Genomic DNA, 20,681 nt, shown 5'->3' on the forward strand with positions numbered 1-20,681 from the left:
TCTTCTGGATGCTCCAGTTTCTTCCTACATTCTAAACGTGTATGATTGGGTGAGTTTTGGGCATGTTATCTTGGCACTGACAGCTTGGCAACATTTGTCAACTGCCCAGCATGATAGTCACCGGTTTGTTTTGATGCAAAGAAACACATTTCACTGCACGTTTTGTTGTTTGCGCAAATAAAACTAATCTTTATCTTTAAGATTGTTAATTTTAGTCCAAGCCATTAAGAGATCATCAGAAGAGAAATACTGAAAGCAGAGTACTCATAAGTTTGTTACAGCTCCAAGATTGCTAGCTAGCTTGCATTGAAAAGTTGTATTATCACTGCAAGAGAACACTGTAGTTAAAATCTTAAAAGAAAGAATTAAAAATGTAAAGTAGTGATCCTGTAACAATTTTAACTGATTTATTCCTTTTAAAAAAAAATAAACAAACATAGCTGGAGGTTATTTTGCTTTCAAAATGACAGTAGCAAGAGATTAGTTCCTCCTTTCTTCCCCTCATTTTGAATAAACTAGTCAATATTTTGTTGTGCAATTTACCCACTATCACAGTACTTCTGCAATGTCATGAGTTTCAGATGCTGATAAGTTCAGTTAAAAAATATAAATTAATTTTGAGAAATGATGAAGTTGGAAACAGGATTACCTCTATAACTAAGCCTAGTGACAAGTCCAGATACAAAGATCAATTATTCAAGCTCATCAGGACATCCAAGCTGATACAGGAACCAGAGCAGGTGCCACGGTAGAGCAGTGATAGCATGAAGCTATTAAAGCTTGGGGTGTCGGAATTTAGTTCAACCTTGGCGTACCCTGTAAGGAGTTTCTGTATGTCCTCCCATGGAATGTGTGGGTTTTCTCCAGGTGTTCTGATTTCCTCTCACAGTCCGAAGACCTACCGGGTAAGCTAATTGGTCATTGTAAATTGTCCAGTGATTAGGTTAGGGTTAAATCAGAGCTGTTGGGGGTAGCTGGCACCTCGAAGGGTCGGAAGGGTAGGTACTCCGTGCTTTATCTCAATAATTAAATACAACATGAAATGTCCTCTCCTGTAAGGAACAGCAGATGTGTCTGAGTAGCCACAGATACAAAATATTAATGTCAGTAACTACAAGATGTTTCACTAAGTCAGTTTTCTTACTTTACAAATATTCAAAAAGGGAATCCCCAGGCTGATCTATGAGCCAACAAATAAACATTCTGACAGTAATAAATTAAAAGGAATTATTTTCAGCCTGAACTTTTTCCCCTCTGGAAATGACAAAAGGTTGGAAATTAAAGTTAGAATATGTGCTGAGATCCTGATCACCCTTCATTTAAAAATTATCACACAAACTCCAAGTGAAAATTCATTCACTTCTCAGTGAAAATTTGCTTTGGTGCCAGGATCAACTGAAAATCATTGCAGAACAGATCTGAACTTAGACTATACTTTGAGGATGGTGGTGGACTTTAGGAGATCTAGGCCTCATATGGAGCCAGTGATCATTAATGGAGAATGTGTGGAGCAGGTTAAGACCTACAAATATCTGGGAGTACAGTTAGATGAGAAGCTAGACTGGACTGCCAACACAGACGCCTTGTGCAGGAAGGCACAGAGTCGACTGCACTTCCTTAGAAGGTTGGCGTCATTCAATGTCTGTAGTGAGATGCTGAAGATGTTCTATAGGTCAGTTGTGGAGAGCGCCCTCTTCTTTGTGGTGGCGTGTTGGGGAGGAAGCATTAAGAAGAGGGACGCCTCACGTCTTAATAAGCTGGTAAGGAAGGCGGGCTCTGTCGTGGGCAAAGTACTGGAGAGTTTAACATCGGTAGCTGAGCGAAGGGCGCTGAGTAGGCTACGGTCAATTATGGAAAACTCTGAACATCCTCTACATAGCACCATCCAGAGACAGAGAAGCAGTTTCAGCGACAGGTTACTATCGATGCAATGCTCCTCAGACAGGATGAAGAGGTCAATACTCCCCAATGCCATTAGGCTTTACAATTCAACCGCCAGGACTTAAGAACTTTTTAAAAGCTATTATTAATGCTTTTTGAGATAGTGATTTAGATGCATATCATATTTTTTTACTGAGTTAAGTATTGTATGTAATTAGTTTTGCTACAACAAGTGTATGGGACATTGGAAAAAAAGTTGAATTTCCCCATGGGGATGAATAAAGTATCTATCTATCTATCTATCAAGTGGGTAGGCATTGGAATTTAAAAAAAAATAACAGAACTGAAGAATTCCATGGGTCAAGCTGCAACCTCTGGAATCAAATACAACATGTGGATGTTCTAGGTCAGGACCTTGCTTCATTTGTCTTGTTGCAGGTCTTCACCTAAAGCATCACCGGACATATTTTGTTTCCATGGGCGCTGTTAGACTCACTGAGTTTATTTATTTAGCACAGGGATTCCCAACCTTCGGTCCACCGACCCCATGCTTAACCTACTAACCAGTACGTCTTTAGAACATGGGCGGAATCCGGAGCAAATCCATACGGTCATTGGGTAGGTGGGGGGGAACGTACGAACTCCTTACAAACAGCACCGGGAATTGAACCCAGGTCACAGGCGCTGTAATAGTGTTGCCCTAACCCAACACCTCTTGAATCATCACCCTTTTCACCCAAGATTCCAGCATCTGCTGTCTCTTCTCGATAAGACCATAAGATTTAGGAGCAGAATCAGGCCATTCAGCCCATCGAGTCTGCTCCAGTTAAAAACTGAGTTGGTTTAATAGGCATGAACTGAGCTAAAATTAACCAAATATCAATATCTTCAAAAAAAAAAAGAAAAATTACCAATATAAACAAGAAATTCTGCAGATGCTGGAAATCTTGAGCAACACACACAGTGCAGGAGAAACTCAGCAGATGAGGCAGCATCTATAGAGGAAAGCAATCAAAGTTTCGAGCTGAGACTCTTCATCAGAAAAATTACCTTATCTTTAGCAAAGGATCAGCTGCTAGGACCTCATGCAATAGGACATTGATAAATTCTTCTGGATCTACAGTGAAAAAGATCAGAGGCGTTCATGTTTACATAAACTATGATTACTTTAGTTATTATTTACAATAGTTTGACAGGACAGTCATGACAAATTACTCACTATGTTCAAGATTCAAAGTACATTTAATTAGTATTCAAAGTATATTTATGCAGTGTGCAACCCTGAGATTTGTCTTTTCCAGACAGTCACGAAACAAAGAACAACCTTGAAACCAACCTAATCAAGGGATATTGGAACACTGATAAAGAAGAAGAGAGAGATGTATGACATGTATAGGAGACAGGGAGCAAATAAGGTGCTTGAGGAGTATAAAAAGTGAAAAAAAATACGAAAGCAATCAGGAGGGCTAAGAGAAGACGTGAGGTTGCTTTGGCAGTCAAGGTAAAGGATAATCCAAAGAGATTCTGCAGGTATATTAAGAGCAAAAGGATAGTAAGGGATAAAATTGGTCCTCTTGAAGATCAGAGTGATCGTCTACGTATGGAACCAAAAGAAATGGGGGAGATCTTTCTTTTTCAATCTTTTTATTAAATTTCAAATTAATAAACATATCAATATTGATAATGGTACATAGAGAGCGGGATTACATTAATAACAGTAACATGTAAAAACCCATATTTCAAGTAACAAATGGAGTTTAGCCTCCCAATCTCTTAGTAACTAACCATGAAAAAGATATTTATAAAAAGAGAAAAAAAACCCTAAACTAAGAAAATCTAAACTAATAAAAAAACAAAGATTGGGCTGCCATGTTTCATCGGTTAAAATTATAATTTCTCGTTAACTCCGCTCCTCTATACTTGAACAAAAAAATTACTAAAAAAGGATTCAGAAAGGGTCAACTTACATCATATGAAAATATTGAATAAATGGCCTCAAAGTTTCTTCAAATTTAACTGAAGACTCCATAGTATCGCTCCTAATTTTTTCTAAATTTAGACATGCTATCGTTTGGGAAAACCAAACAATTGGGGGGGGGGGGGGGGTAGAATCTTTCCATTTAAGTAAAATGGATCTTCTGGCTATTAATGTCACAAATGCATTTAAACAACAAGCTGATGAGGATAAATGACCGGAGTCTATCACTGGTAGTCCAAAAATTGCAGTAATAGCATGAGGTTGTGAATCAACACGCAGAACTACTGAAATAATATCAAAAATACCTTTCCAATATTTTCCTAGAAGAGGGCAAGACCAGAATATATGTGTCAAGGAAGCTACTTCAGAATTACATCTATCACAAAAAGGATTTATATGACGGTAAAAACATATGAACCACCTTAAATTGTATCAAAGTGTATCTGGCACACATTGAAGTAGTATTAACCATTTTAAGAATTTTCTCCCATTTCTCTGTAGATAAAGATACTTGAAGTTCTCTTTCCCACTCACCCATTCTTAATTTTATCAGATGTACCTAGATGTATTTTCATAATCAGATCATAAATAATTGCTATTAAACTCTTCTGATAGGGGGTTTAAACATAAAAAAATTTCTGTAACTTCGATATGATGTGATATCGGAGAGGTAGATAAAGTAGCATTCAGAAAGTTTCTAATCTGTAAATATCTGAAAAAGTGTGATCTAGGCAAATTATATTTATTAGACAACTGTTCAAAAGACATAAAATAATCAGCCATAAATAAATCATGAAAGCATGTTATTCCTTTTGTTTTCCATTTTAAAAAAAGCTTGATCAATTCTAGATGGTTGGAAAAAAATTAGATGTAATAGGACTTGACAGGATGAATTTATTCAATCCAAAAAATTTACGAAATTGAAACCATATTCGTATTGTATGTTTAACTACTGGATATATCATTTGTTTATTCAATTTAGTAAATACAAAGGGAAGCGCAGCTCCTAAAATAGAAGCCAGTGAAAACCCCTGTACAGACTCCCACTCGAGATTCATCCATCGTGGAGACTGATTTTCATCCAACTCTTGTGTCCAAAACGTTAAATATTGAATATTAATTGCCCAATAATAAAATCTAAGATTCGGCAAAGCCAAAAGCCTTCCTTTTTTGATTTCTGTAAATATTTCTTACTTAACCTGGGATTTCTATACTCCCATATATATGAAGAAATTTTAGAATCAATAATATCAAAAAAAGATTTAGGAATAAAAATTGATACCGCCTGAAATAGATACAGAAATTTAGGTAAAATAAACATCTTAAGAGCATTAATTCTACCAATCAAAGATAAGGACAGTGGGGACAATTGTTTAACATGATCAATTAAAGGTAAAAAAAAAATAACTTTAAATAGATCCTTATACGTCTTAGTAATTTTAACCCCCAAGTAAGTAAAATAATCAGTAACCAACCTAAATGGTGATTATCTATAAATTGGAACTTGCATATTTAATAGGAAAAGCACACTCTTATCAAGATTCAATTTATAACCAGAAAAACTACTAAACTGAGCAAGTAGTATTATTACTGCAGGAATGGATTTCTGTGGGTTAGAAATATATAATAACAGGTCATCTACATATAGTGATATTTTATGTGTCCCATTCCCATGAATAATGCCAAATATATTAGGTAAATCACGAATAGCAATTGGCAATATTAAATAATAAAGGGCTTAAAGGACGGCCCTGTCTAGTACCTCAAAAAAGCCTAACAAAGGGGATCTCTGATTATTGGTAAATACAGCAGCCAAGGGGTGTATGATATATCAATTGAATCCACGATATACATTTTGAGCTAAAGTTAAATTTCTCAAGTATATTAAATAAATATTCCCATTCAAGTCTGTCAAATGCCTTCTCAGCATTAGATGAAGTATTTTATTTGGTTATTTGGCATTCTGGAGTACTAGATGAAGTAGAGTATACAATGTTCATTAACCTCCTAACATTAAAAGGTGAGTAACGATTTTTAATAAACCCTGTCTGATCCTCAGAAATAATTTGAGGCAATACCTTCTCTAATCTAATTGAGAATATTTTGGAAAAAATTTTAGAATCCACATTCAACAAAGATATAGGACTGTATGATGCACATTCAGTGGGATCTTTACCTTTTTTAGGAATTAAAGAAATAGATGCTTCATAAAAGGATTGTGGTAATTTACCTACTAATAAAGCCTCTTTAAAAATTCTACATAACCAGGGAGAAAGTAAATCTGAAAAAGATTTTAAAAATTCAGTTGTATATCCATCCAGGCCAGGTGCTTTACCAGAGTTTATCGAAAAAATTGCCTTCTTTATTTCCTCTTCAGTAATGGGTGCATCTAATGCTAAACGTTCATCAGCTAGTAATTTCAGAACATTTAGTTTCCTTAAAAATTCATGCATTATGGTAGGATCATCAGGAAATTCTGATTGATAAAAACGGGGGAGATCTTAAATGGTTTTTTTATGTCTGTATTTACTAAGGAAACTGGAATGGAGTCAATGGAAATAAGGCAAACAAGTAGGGAGGTCATGGAACCTATACAGATTGAAGAGGAGGTGGTGCCTGCTATCTTGAGGCAAATCAGAGTAGATAAATCGCCAGGACCTGACAGGGTATTCCCTCTGACATTGAAGGAGACTAGTGTTGAAATTGCAGGGGCCCTGGCAGATATATTTAAAATGTCGGTATCTATGGGTGAGGTGCTGGAGGACTGGAGGATAGCCCATGTTGTTCCATTGTTTAAAAAAGGCTCCAAAAGTAATCTGGGAAATTATAGGCCGGTAAGTTTGACATCAGTAATAGGTAAATTATTGGAAGGAGTACTAAGAGATAGGATCTACAAGTATTTACAGGGACTTACTAGGGAGAGTCACCACGGCTTTGTGCGTGGTAGGTCATGTTTAACAAATCTATTAGAGTTTTTCGAGGAGGTTACCAGGAAAGTGGATGAAGGGAAGGCAGTGGATGTTGTCTACATGGACTTCAGTAAGGCCTTTACAAGGTCCCACATGGGAGGTTAGGAAGATTCAATCGCTAGGTGTACCTGGTGATGTAGTAAATTGGATTAGATATTGGCTCAATGGGAGAAGTCAGAGAGTGGTAGTGGAGGATTGCTTCTCTGAGTGGAGGCCTGTGACTAGTGGTGTGCCCCAGGGATCAGTGCTGGGTCCATTGTTATTTGTCATCTATATCAATAATCTGGATGATAATGTAGTAAATTAGTTCAGCAAATTTGCTGATGATACAAAGATTGGAGGTGTAGTGGACAGTGAAGAAGGTTTTCAAAGCTTGCAGAGGGATTTGGACCAGCTGGAAAAATGGGCTGAAAAATGGCAGATGGAGTTTAATACAGACAAGTGTGAGGTATTGCACTTTGGAAGGACAAACCAAGGTAGAACATACAAGGTAAATGGTAGGGCACTGAGCAGTGCAGTAGAACAGAGGGATCTGGAAATACAGATACAAAATTCCCTAAAAGTGGCATCACAGGTAGATAGGATTGTAAAGAGAGCTTTTGGTGCATTGGCCTTTATAAATTGAAGTATTGAGTATAAGAGTTGGAATATTATGGTGAGGTTGTATAAGGCATTGGTGAGGCCAAATTTGGAGTATTGTGTGCAGTTTTGGTCACCAAATTACAGGAAGGATATTAACAAGGTTGAAAGAGTGCAGAGAAAGTTTACAAGGATGTTGCCCGGATTTGAGAAACTGAATTACAGAAAAAGGTTGAATAGGTGAGGACTTTATTCCCTGGAGCGTAGAAGAATAAGGGGAGATTTGTAGAGGTATATAAAATTATGATGGGTATAGATCCGAGTGAATGCAAGCAGGCTTTTTCCACTGAGGCTAGGGGAGAAAAAAACCCCAGAGGACATGGGTTAAGGGTGAAGGGGGAAAAGTTTAAAGGGAACATTAGGGGGTGTTTCTTCACACAGAGAGTGGTGGGAGTGTGGAATGAACTGCCAGATGAAGTGGTAAATGTGGGCTCACTTTTAACATCTAACCAGGTACATGGATGAGAGGTGTATGGAAGGATATGACCCAGGTACAGGTCAGTGGGACTAGGCAGAAAAATGGTTTGGCACAGCCAAGAAGGGCCAAAAGGCCTGTTTCTGTGCTGTAATGTTCTACGTTCAAAGAAAAACATCAAACATCAAATCCCCCTCTCCTCCTGGCACAAAAACAATGTGCAAACTGCAACAAAAAAAGTAAAAACACAGAATACAAAACAAAATCAAAAGGTGTATTTCAGCTCATCTCAGTGTTCATTACCTGCAGCTGCCTGATTAAAAAGTTTTTTTTTTTTAAATCGCTGAGAAGTAGCAGCAATAAAGAGCGACCAGAACTGGAAACCAGAAATTAGAACACATCATAAATCTGAATTAGGGTCCAAATCTACAATCTGTGTTGATTAAACCTTGCTCCAGCAGCATCAGGGTAGAGAGAGAGATCACATAAACGCAAGGACCTTCCGTTGGGAGTAGCGAGTGAGGGACTGCCACACGCAGACACCTTCTCTGCTTATGGTAAATCAGCCAGTGTTCTGACTTACAAGGATCGGCACATAATAGAAGTAAAATAATGCTTCGGGTTTTGTACTTAAAGTGCAGGTAAATCTCTTTATCAAAACACAATAAAACTGATGTTAAATAAACCACAATTATAAATGCAATAACATTCAAGAAAAAATAGAAATAGGTTTGCTACTTATGGGGGCACCATTCAGGAATCTGCTAATATATTGTTCTGGTCAATGCCTGCACACTGCAAATGACCGGCAATTTTAAAAATTTACCCCATCACAATTAAAGTTGGACACAATCTAGAAAGAAAAGATACCCCCTAAGAAGGTACAAAGGTGAGAAATGAAAAGGAAAAAAACTAAAAGGATATAATTTATTAGGTCGATTTTGGAATGCTATAGTTCTGAAGACTCTCAGTTTGGTTAAGCATTTGGATTTAATAAAATATTTAACACCAAGTTACTTAAATTGTAACAGGTCCCTTTAGAACAGAGATGAAGAGGAATTTCTTTTAGCCAGAGGGTGGAATTCATTACCACAGACAGTAAGGCAGTCAAGTCATTGGGTATATTTAAAGCAGAGGTTGATAGGTTCTTTAATAAGGGCATAAAAGGTTATGGGGAGAAGTGGGGAGAAGTCAAGAGAATGGGGTTGAGAAGGATAATAAATCAGCCATGATAAAATGGCAGAGCAGACTTTACGAGCTGAATGGCCTAATTCTGCTCCTAGGTCTAGATAAAACAGAAAATTTAAATTTCATGGTTGCACACCATGAAAGTAGTAGATGCACAATAAAACCTGGTTATGTGAACTTAGATGTACAGATATGTCAACAACCAAGTAAGTGTTTCAAATAGTGGACTCAGACTGTGCCACAATACCACAGGGTTAGAGGTTAAAATTTTAAGAAGCTCAACTTTGTCAACGATGAATTCTTTTACTTAAGCCCACCACTGAGACATAGGCCGCCAACAGCAGCTTGCTAGCATCCTCTGTCCAAGGCCTCTCAAGATGGAGTCATGGGAAAACCACAGCACAAGAAAGACCTTTTGGTCCATTCAGCCCATGTCATACCATTTAAACTGTCTGAGTCCCATCGACCTGCACCCAGACCATAGGCCTCCATACCTCTCCCATTCATGTACCTAGCCAAACATCTCTTGAACACTGAAATCAAAATTGCATCCACCGCTTGCGCTAGCAGCTCGTTCCACACTCAAAAAGATGATGTAGCCCACGTAAAGTGAAGATCCTTCCTTTACAGGATTGGGCTGCTAGCCCAATGACCAACACTCCTCCTTTTGCACCTAGGCTTGAGATCATCCATGGTGGAGTTAACCACGATGAATGCTATACATCCTATCCTTGTTATATGCAATTTCAGTCAATGTGGATTCACAGTTAGGTGAGGAACCTATTTCTACCAACGTCTCCTTATATGCGTCCAAAACTCACAGCTATGCAAGGAGCGCCGCTTTCCCACCAATACAAGTCAGGTGTGCACGCCTCACAGTCTCACTGTTGGGACGAGAAGCACCGCTTTCCCGCCAATACAAATCACGAGCGCGCGCCTCACAATCTCACTCCCGTCAGTCTCGCATTGGTCTTGGCAAGGTGTGGATGCGTGATCTTGCCCTCTTAAACTTCTGTTGGTTTTACCTACGATGCAGCGATTTTGTGCTTGAAACTGTGCTTCCTACGCGTCTGATGTCATATCCTGGGCCATCAGCCAAGCGACAGAGAACCGCTTTAACACTTGAAAAACAGTTGGAAATTATAAACAGCTCGGCATCAGGTGAAGATAACACAGCTCTGGGACGCTACTGCTGGGAACAGAATCTTGCCTTTAAAGTTCTTTTGTTGCTTGACAATGCGCCAGCCCATCTTAAACTTCTGGACAGCATTCATTCTAACGTAACAGTGCGTTTCCTGCTGCCTAACACAATATCGCTGATTCAGCCACTCGACCAAGGCGTGATCCACATTCAAGGCATATTTTTTTACAGCAAACTATCTCTCAGATGCTGCAAGCAACAGGCGATTTTGAAAATCCCGGGAGTTTACCAACTTTCGAATAAGCCATTGAAATATATCAATTATGAAACAACTCCATGTGTGAAGTCAGCTCAATCACAGCACTCACAAAATCAATGCATAATTTTTCATGTTTTGCATCCCAAAGCAAATAAATTATATAAACTGTTTGAATAAATTGAATTAATTGCTTAAGTTGGTTGGAGAGGATGCTAGTGGCTCAGCAATTGGCTAACAGCCATGACATCCACAGGATTTTCAATGCTTTCGACAGCCCAAAAACACAGGGTCCCAACCAACAGAACTTAGAACAGGGATGTATAATCAGAGACAAGGAGGCATTTAGTGATAACTATTCATAATACAATCACTCAATTCAAACAATGGTCTATTGGTGGGACTTCAGGCGGCTGTAGAGGCCGATCCAGGAATACAATGGGACATAATCCAGGATGTTAGGGAGATTACCTTAACGGAGAATGCCTGTGCGTGACTTAGTTTAACATGGAGAGGCTAATGCACAAGCAGCCACCACGTAGTACTTGACAAATCAGGGTGAGAAGTCCAGTGGCATGGAATGCAAGACTGAGGATCCTTCACTGCTGCAGCCTTCCACCTTCACTGTCATTGTAATGCATTATCATCTTCTGCCAACTCCACTGATGAAGTCTTGATTGGATCTGGAGCCTCTCCCTTGACCTTGCACCAGGAGCTAAAGTCCAGATGTCATCACTTTCAGGATCTCAGGAACTCGCAAGCCCCTCCACAAATGACAATCCTCAGAGAAGCTAATAGAAGACTTTAAAGTTGATATGGACCTGGTTTGTTACCATTCCTGATTGACAACAGATCAAGGAGAACACACTGCAAAATCAGCATTAAGAGAAACACACAAAATGCTGGAGGAAAGCAGGTAAGGGAGCATCTATGGAGAGGAATGAACAGTCAGTGTTTCATAAAACACAAACCGTAGGAGCAGAACTAGGCCGCTGGCTCATCGAGTCTGCTCCGCCATTTCATCATGGCTGATTTATTATTCCTCTCAACCTTTCAGTTTTGGGCCAAGACTCTCCAACAAGACTGGAAAGGAAGGGGAAAGAGGCACTAGAAAAATAATTATTTAACCAAGATAAAATAGTTACCCTTTTCTGCCGACATAAACGTGTCACTTCCTAATAGCTTCCTCAACTTCATCACCTTCTTCGCATTCACAAACCCAGTCCTAGGATCAAAGTATTTGTTGGTTAACCTTTGGTAAGCTGAATATTTATTTAATAATCCAGATCCTAAATTACAGAGAAGGTTACAAAAGTGCAATATTTCCAAATATTTCTGTACGAAGCATTTACCTGCACTCACATCTCTCTATAGATGTCCCAAATCCGGCTGCAAAAGGAAGAGAGTCAGGTTTGGGGCCAGCAACCCCATCCCTTCAAAACACACCAATAGAAATGCCAAAATAAGCTCAAAAGACCTCATCTCTAAGAGGAAGATGGGTTACACCTGGAGAAAAAAACTGAAAGGACGAGTCCAGGACAGAAGATTCTGGTGAGCTGCAGTCGATGGCAACGCCCCAGTAGGGCTGATGGGCTTCAGTAAGTAAGTAATATCTCAACAAGACAAAAATCATTTGTTAGCTTATAACAAGTCGTAGTTGGGTTGAGCTGTTCTCTGATCTTGGTAATTTACTTGCAAACATTTCATCACCATGCAAGAAGACATCTTTAGTGCAGTGTCTACTTGCATGGTGATGAAACATTTGCAAGTAAAATGTCAAGATTGAAGAACAATTCAACTCAACCATCAACCACCTGAACTACACATCTTCCAAATCACACTGGACAACAAAGATTTTGCTTCCTGATTACTTTTGGGTATATCTTATGGATCTTGGGCTGCTAATCATGAAAATTACCATGAAATTTCCCTATTACGCACCATTTTTTTAAAAATCGTCTATATTTATTTCAATTCATAATTCAAGTCAAATAAAATGTTGCCCACAATGTAAGCTGAAAATTTTTTTTATGTTGTCCATGCATAGGGAGGGTGAATACTGTATGCCAGGACAGGTTTTAGAAAGGCTATAAAAGCATCACACACACACCGTTCTATGTTTACATGTACATTGGGTTGCAATCACGTTGATGCGCAGGTTCTACGTAAACAGCATATTATGTGCACTTATTATATAAAGTAATTGTATTTTCAAGAGTATTTTTGTTAGCAAAATGTCTCACCAATGTTGTAACCACAATATGTTCTATTATATTTGTGGCAAGTATACGGTTAAATCTCAAAGACAGAGGAGTTCATTAAGAAAGCGTATGTGCTCTACTTTGGGTGTAAGATCAGCGACAGAGACAAAGTCTGGGCTCCTCACATTTGTTGCGCAACATGCGCTGTTGATCTTCGAGCTGAGCCCAGAGGTACTCTGAAATCAATGTCGTTCACTGTCCCGACGATATGGCAAGAGCACAGGATCACGTGACAGACTGCTACTTCATTCTGACCAATGTATATGGTTTCTCTGCTAAAAATAAGAAATCCATTGACACTGAATACCTCAATCTCCCTTCAGCTATGAGATCAGTGCTACATGACGATAGCCTTCCAGTATTAAAGCCACTAGAGATGGAGTCTCATGGAGGCAGACGAAGATGCCCTGATGAACCAGCCAGAAATAGAAAACAATACTGATACAGATATTGAACCCTTTATGTCCAGCAAGCCTAATCTGATAACTCAATCTCAGTTAAATGGCTTGAGTTTGTGAAAGGTGAAAGCAGAATTACTGGCTTCAAGACTGCAAGAATGTCACCAGGCATAAAATTTCCATGAAGGATTTTGATATTTAAGACAGATGTTCCTCAGAATAACTGATGCCAAGATTACAGAAGGCATCTTTGTTAGTCTACAAATCAAACAGGTCATCAATGACAGGCAATTCAAAGACCTTGTGGTGGGAATGGAGAAATCGAATGGAAAGCATTCAAGGATGTTGCTGAAATTTTTCTGGACACTACAGAGCACCAAACTACATCCAGCTGATCGACGACAAGCTTCAAGCATACTAAACCATGAAGTGTAACATATCACTAAAGATTCATTTTCTGCATTCCCATTTTGACTTCTTCCCTGCAAATCTTGGCACTGTCAGTAATGAGCACGGTGAAAAGTTTAACCCAGGCATTGAGAAACTGTATCAGAGCAACTGAAATCCATCATTGTTGGTTGATTATTGCTGGACATTTAAGCAAGAAGCTTCAGACAGGGTATAAATAAATATGATCAAAACACTTAACAGTTGAAAACAGTTAACAGTTGACATTGCAAAATGTCAGCACCATTATAAAATTAAGCACATTATATTCAATAGAGTTTGTTGCTTCAAATTCCTACATGATACAAGTAGTCTGAAATTATATTTGTGTTCAGAATCAAAAAGTTTAGAAATTTCTGAAGCAGCACTTCTGAAAAAAAAATTGTTGCCCAGTGTTATTTATCAAAAATTCAGACAAACTTCCAGCAGCAAAGAGTCACATTTCAAAATGAATTTCAAAGACTATTATGTGGTTTTGTTCATACATTCTATACAAAAAAAATTCCATGTTTTTTCCCATTTTGCATTAGAAGGATTCAACTCGTATCTTACTTTTGGGTCATGTTCTGATTTTACAGGGTCAATTCTCAGAAACTGAGTACACTTCTCCACCAGAATCAAAAGGTACTCGAGTAGATGACGACGATTAGGTGGCTTTTTTTTTGTTGCTTTAGGTTAACAACAGTGAATTGATACTATCATTGAGAATTCGTTATTTTCTTTCAGTTAGTCTTGTTTTTGTTTATCTTATTTATTTTTTAATTTAAAGATACAACCTTCCAGCCCAAAGAGTCCATGCTGCTCACTTAACCCATGTGACCAATTGGTCTACTAACTGGTATGTCTTTGGTATGTGGGAGGGCACCAGAGCACCCAGAGGAAACCCACACCATCACAAGAAGAACATACAAACTCCTTATGCATAATGGCAGGAATTGAACCCAGGTTGCGGGTGCTGTAATAGCGTTACATCAACCGCTACACTACCGTGCAGCTCCCATCTCTAATGAGCCTGCTGTTCAAAGGAGAAAGGTGCGTCTCCTTTCAGTCACTAGTCCATGTGTGTTGCAGCATAGATGTTCTCTGGATTTTAGAAAACTGGAACTCCACTTATAAAAGTAACTGATATTTCTGGATCCAAACAAATAACCACTTGTAATTACTAACCACAGTGAGGGTAGAAACAGGATGATTTGTCAGATTAACATGTGGCTGGGAAGCTGGTGCAAGGGGCAGGGTTTCAGGTTCTTGGATCTTTGGGATCTTTTCTGGGGGAGGCATGACCTGTACAAAAGGGACTGGTTACACTTGAACCCAAGGGGGACCAATATCCTTGCAGGCAGGTTTGTTACAGCTGTTGGAGAGGGTTTAAGCTAATTTGGCAAGGGATGGGAACGGAGTGAAGGGACTCAGGATAGGGTGGGATGGTTAAAAAAAAAAGCAGAGATACCGTGCAGTCAGTCTGTCAGGAAGGGCAGGCAGATAATAGGACAAAAGTGCAACCAGCAGGGTGAATATCAGTGCATTAGGGATGCAGAATCAAAAAGGGTAGCAAATACAGTACTCAAAATATTATACCTCAATGAACGGTGTATAAGAAATAAAGTCGATGATGATGTTGCACTTCTAACAGATTGCTGGGTATGATGTGGCCATCAGTGAATCGTGGCTGAAGGATGGTTGCAGTTGGGAGCGGAATGTCCAAGGTTACACGTTGTATCAGAGGGATACGAAAGTAGGCAGAGGGGGTGGTGTGGCTCTACTGGTAACGAATGGCATCAAATCATTAGAAAGATGTGTCATAGGATTGATCAGAAGATGTTGAATACTTGTGGGTTAAGAAACTGCAAGGGTAAAAGGACCCTGATGGCAGTTATATACAGGCCTCCTAACAATAGCTGGGATATGGACCACAGATTACAACAAGACATAGAAAAGGCATGTCAAAAGGGCAATGTTATGATAGTCATGGGAGATTTTAGCATATAGGTAGTTTGGGAAAATCAGGTAGATAATTGATCTAAAGAGAGTAAATTTGTTGAATGCCTACGAGATGGCTTTTTAGAGCAGCCTGTCGATAGCCTACCAGGAGATCTGCTATACTGGATTGCATGTTATGTAATGAAACAGGAATGATTAGGGAGCTTAAAGTAAAGGAACCCTTAGGAGGCTGTGATCACGATATGATTGAGTTCAACTTAAAATCTGATAGGGACAAAGTAAAGACTGACATAGCAAAATTTTAGTGGAGTAAAGAAACTTCATGGTATGAGAGAGGAATTATCCAAAGTAAATTGGAGGGAGATGCTGGCAGGGATGACAGCAAAGCAGCAATGGCGTGAGTTTCTGGAAAAAATAAGGAAGATAGATATATTCCAAAAACAAAGAAATACTCAAATAGCAAATTAGTACAACCATGGTTGACAAAGGAAGTCAAAGTTAATGTACAAGTAAAAGGGAGGGCATACCACAAAGCAAAAAGGACTGGGAAGTTTTAAAAACCTACAGAAAGCAATTAAAAGAATCATTAGGAGGGAAAAGATGAAATATGAAAGAAAGCTAGCAAACAATTATCAAGGTAAATAGAAAAAGCTTTTAAGTATGTAAAAATAAAAGAGTTAAGAGTAGATATAGAGGCTGGAGAAATAATAACGAGGGACAAGGAGATGGCAGATGAACTAAATGAGTATTTTGTATCAGCCTCCACTGTGGAAGACACTAGCAGCATGCCAGGTTTTGAAGGGTGTGAGAGGAGAGAAGTGGGTGCAGCTACTGTTACAAGGGAGAAGGTGCTCTAAAAGCTGAAAGACCTAAAGGTGCATAAGTCACTAAGACCAGATGAACTGCACCCTATGGTTCTAAAAGAGGTAGCGGTAGAGATTGTGGAGGCATTAGTAATGATCTTTCAAGAATCTCTGGCATGGTCCCAGAGGACTGGAAAATTGCAAATGTCAGTCACTACACTCTTTAAGAAAGGAGGAAGGCAGCAGAAAGGAAATTATAGACCAGTTAGTCTGACCTCAGTGGCTGGGAAGATGTTGGGAGTCAATTACTAAGGGTGAGATTATGGAGTACCTGGTGACACAGGATGAGATAAGACAAAGACAGCATGGTTTCCTTAAGGGAAAATCTTGCCTGATTAACTTGTTGGAATTCTTTGTGGAGATTACAAGTAGGATAGATAAAGGGGATGCAGTGGATGTTGTCTATTTGGACTTTCAGAAGGCCTTTGACAAGGTGCCACACGAGGCTGCTTACCAAGTTAAGAGCCCATGGTATTACAGGAAAGTCACCAAGATGGTTAAAGCATTGGCTGATTGGTAGGAGGTAGCGAGTGGAAATAAAATGATCCTTTTCTGTTTGGCTGCCAGTGACTAGTGGTGTTCCATAGTGGTCAGTGTTGGGACCACTTCTTTTTATACTGTATTTTTATATGATGGAATAGATGGCTTCAATGCCGAGTTTGCAGATGATACGAAGATTGATGGAGGGGCAGGTAGTGTTGGAGGAAACAGACAAGAAAGAGGCAAATGAAATACAATGTTGGAAAATGCATGGTCATGCGCTTTGGTAGAATAAATAAATGTGCACACTATTTTCTAAATGGGGAGAAAATCCAAAAATCTGAGACGCAAAAGGGGCTTAGGAGTGCTTGTGCAGAATTCCCCAAGAGGTTAACGCAGATTGAGTTGGTGGTGAGGAAGGAAAATGTAATGTTAGCATTCATTTCAAGAGGTCTAGAATTCAAAAGCAAGGATGTGATGCTGAGGCTTTATAAGGCACTGGTGAGGCCTCACCTTGAGTATTGTGAACAGTTTTGGGCTCCTCATCTAAGAAAAGATGTGCTGGCATTGGAGACGGTCCAGAGGAGGTTCACAAGGATGATTCCAGGAATGAAAGGGTTATCATAAGAGGAGCATTTGATAGCTCCTGGCCTGTGCTCATTGGAATTTAGAAGGAAGAGGTGGGATCTCATTGAATGTTTGAATGTTGAAAGGCCTAGGCAGAGTAAAAGTAGAAAGGATGTACACATGGTGGGGAGTCTCAGACAAGAAGCCACAGCCTCAGGATAGAGGGGCGTCCATTTAAAACAGATGTGGATAAATTTCTTCAGCCAGAGGGTAATGAATGTGGAACTTGTTACCACAGGCAAATGTGGAGGAGGCCAGGTCGTTGGGTGTATTTAAGGTGGTAATAGGTTCTTGATTGGCTATAGCATTGAATGTAATGGGGAGAAGGCTGGGGAGTAGGGCCGGGGGGGGGGGGGGGGGGGGGGAGGGGGGAGAGAAGTATCAGCCATGATTGAGTGGCGGAGCAAATTCGATGGGCCAAAAGGCCTAATTCTGCTCCTATGTCTTAATTAAATGAAATGAATGAAATATCTTCATTCTCATTGCATAGTACAATTTCCATGCACCAATACAGTGAGAAAGTTTGCAACTCTCATACTCAATGCTATAAAACAAATAAAATAAACAATAAATAAAATTAAGTAACTAGCCAGTACAAGCAATGTCCAGCAGTACAAAAGCGCAACTCAGATTCATGACAGCCATAAAACCAATATTAAAAATAGCAATATAACAAATTTATGGATGATGCTTGATCGATTGGTTCAGAGCAATTATAGCTCTGGGGAAAAAGCTATTTTTTCCAGTCTTATAACATCTGCCAGATGGAAGAAGTTCAAACAGATGATTGCATGGGCGTGTATTGTCCTTACAGATGTCTGTAGCTTTCCTTAGGCAGCGTGAGCTGTAGGTGTCCTCCAGGGCTGGGAGCTGTGTCCCAATGATCTTCTGTGCGCTCAAGACAACCTGCTGAAGAGCTTTCCTATCAGCTGCTGTACAACTGAGATACCACACAGAGATGCAGTATGTTAAGATGCTCTCTATGGTGCAGCGGTAAAAGGTCACCAGCATCTGTTCAGGTAGACCAGCTTTCTTCAGCGTCCTGAGGCAAAACAAGCATTGCTGTGCTTTCTTAACTATTGTTGTGGTGTTAGTGGGCCATGTAAGGTCTTCTGAGATGTGTATTCCCAGAAACCTGAAACTGGACACTTTCTCCACTATGTCTCCGTTAACGTAGACTGGAGTGTATTCGTCATCCCGTGACTTTCTAAAGTTCATAATTAGCTCCTTAGTCTTTGCTGTATTAAGAGACAGGTTGTTCTCTGAGCACCAGCTCACTAAGTTCTGTACCTCCGCTCTGTACGCTGATTCGTCTCTGTCGGAGATCAACCTGATCGCTGTTGTGTTGTCTGCGAATTTAACGATGGTATTGGTGTTAAATGCAGGTACACAGTTGTAAGTAAAGAGGGAGTAGAGTATGGGACTCAATACACAATCTTGTGGTGTACCAGTGTTCAGGATAGTAGTGGAGGACAGGTCTCACTGCCTGTGAACGCTCTGACAAGAAATTCAGGACCCAGTTGCAGAGTGATGAGCTGAGGCCTCGTTGGTGGAGTTTGGAGATGAGCTTGCTGGGGATGACAGCATTAAAAGCAGAGCTATAATCAACAAACAACATCCTCATGTATCTGCCCTTTCCCTCCAGATGTGTCAGGACAGTGTGAAGAGCTGATGAGATGGCATCCTCCGCAGACCTGTTTGCTTTATAGGCAAACTGATGTGAGTCCAGTGTAGCAAGGATAGTGACTTTAATGTGGGACAGGACCAATCTCTCAAAGCACTTCATTATTGTTGATGTTTGTTTTCTTCAGGACTATGATGGCTGACTTCAGGCACTTGGGGACCATTGCCTGAGATAGAGACAGATTGAAAATTCTCGTAAATACATCCGCCAATTGTTCAGCACAGTCTTTAAGTACCCGTCCTGGAACTCCTTATGATCTTACCCTGCAAATGCTGAAATTCCAGCGTCAAAATGGTGGAGGAACTCAGGTCCTAATGAAGGGTCTCAGTCCAAAATATTGACTCCTTATTCCTTTCCATAGATGCTGCCCGACCTACTGAGTTCCTTGAGCATTTTGAGCGTGTTACTTGGGATCAAGCCTGCCTCAAACATTTTCATAGTAAGCATCACTGAATAGAGATTTAGAACAAGAACCATGGTTAATATTCTAGCTGCCCAGAGATTGTAAAATTAAAATGATTTTATTGCAATAGCCTTGACGAGCAAACTCAGAAAATGCCAATTCATTCTTGAACATCACCCCCACTACATGGCTTCTCATTATCGAGGTAACACCAAAGAGTATTCGCACTCAAAAAGTTCAAAGTAAATTTTATCAGAGTACGTACGTCACCATTCATGAGTACATACATTCATTTTTCTGTGAGCATATACTGCAAATCTATAGAAAAGTAACTAGAACAGAATCAATGAAAGATCAACTAGAAGACAACAATCTGCAAATGCAAATAAATAGCAATAAGTAATGGGAACACGAAATAACAAGATAAAGAGTCCTCAAAGTGAGAACCTTAAATAAAGTAAAAAAGCTTTAAATTGTCCCAGATGCACAATTGCAACTATAATTATCACTTACTTTCGTAATGGGTTCACTATGTCTTCCCTTAGTATTTGTTGAATCTTCTCATCGTGTCCCCCAGGCCTGTGAAGTATACTGTCCAACACTGAAGTGAATGTGAACAAACTGTGAAACAATAGTGAGACACAATTCAATAGAATATGTTCTTATTTACTGTATATGGAAGTAATTGTCATCAGGACTGGACACGAAACATTGGTTATGGATGGCATTCAGTTTCACCATTAATCACCTCTAGTTACATCACAATTTGAGAGGGAAACATTCTTTTCACATTTCCTGAGTTAACTTCAATTTACTCAATCTACACTTCAGTCACATGAAACATCAAGTTCATTGTCATTCAACTAACCATATATATAGAAATGAGACATTTCTCCGAACCAGCGTGTAAAGCACACATAACACAATTTATGAAAGGATTAAATCTACCATGAATTACACGTAAATAACAAACTAAAGTGTATAAATTAAATACTGTAAGGTACAGAACAGATTAACCAGTTACACTGAGTATGATACGGCAGGGAGTTCAGGAGCCTAATGGCCTAAGGGAAGAAACTTTTTCCCATCCTGACCGCTCTTGTTTTTATG

At 39.4% G+C, this 20,681-nt stretch overlaps 1 protein-coding gene across 5 annotated transcripts in view; it reads right to left on the reverse strand.

Annotated features, from left to right (window-relative positions):
• cyld2 (cylindromatosis (turban tumor syndrome) 2) overlaps positions 1-20,681 on the reverse strand; it is a 72,313-nt gene that overhangs the window by 12,186 nt on the left and 39,446 nt on the right. For all 5 annotated transcript variants that reach the window (XM_073062048.1, XM_073062051.1, XM_073062050.1 and 2 more), the window contains 3 exons: positions 20,085-20,192; positions 11,613-11,692; positions 2,932-2,998 (listed from right to left, as the gene is read on the reverse strand). In XM_073062048.1, coding sequence (XP_072918149.1) covers positions 2,932-2,998; positions 11,613-11,692; positions 20,085-20,192 — 255 coding nt within the window. The remainder of the gene's footprint in view (positions 1-2,931; positions 2,999-11,612; positions 11,693-20,084; positions 20,193-20,681) is intronic.

The sequence above is a fragment of the Hemitrygon akajei genome, chromosome 11 (genome assembly GCF_048418815.1).
Source record: "Hemitrygon akajei chromosome 11, sHemAka1.3, whole genome shotgun sequence".
In the NCBI taxonomy this organism is placed as follows: Eukaryota; Metazoa; Chordata; class Chondrichthyes; order Myliobatiformes; family Dasyatidae; genus Hemitrygon; species Hemitrygon akajei.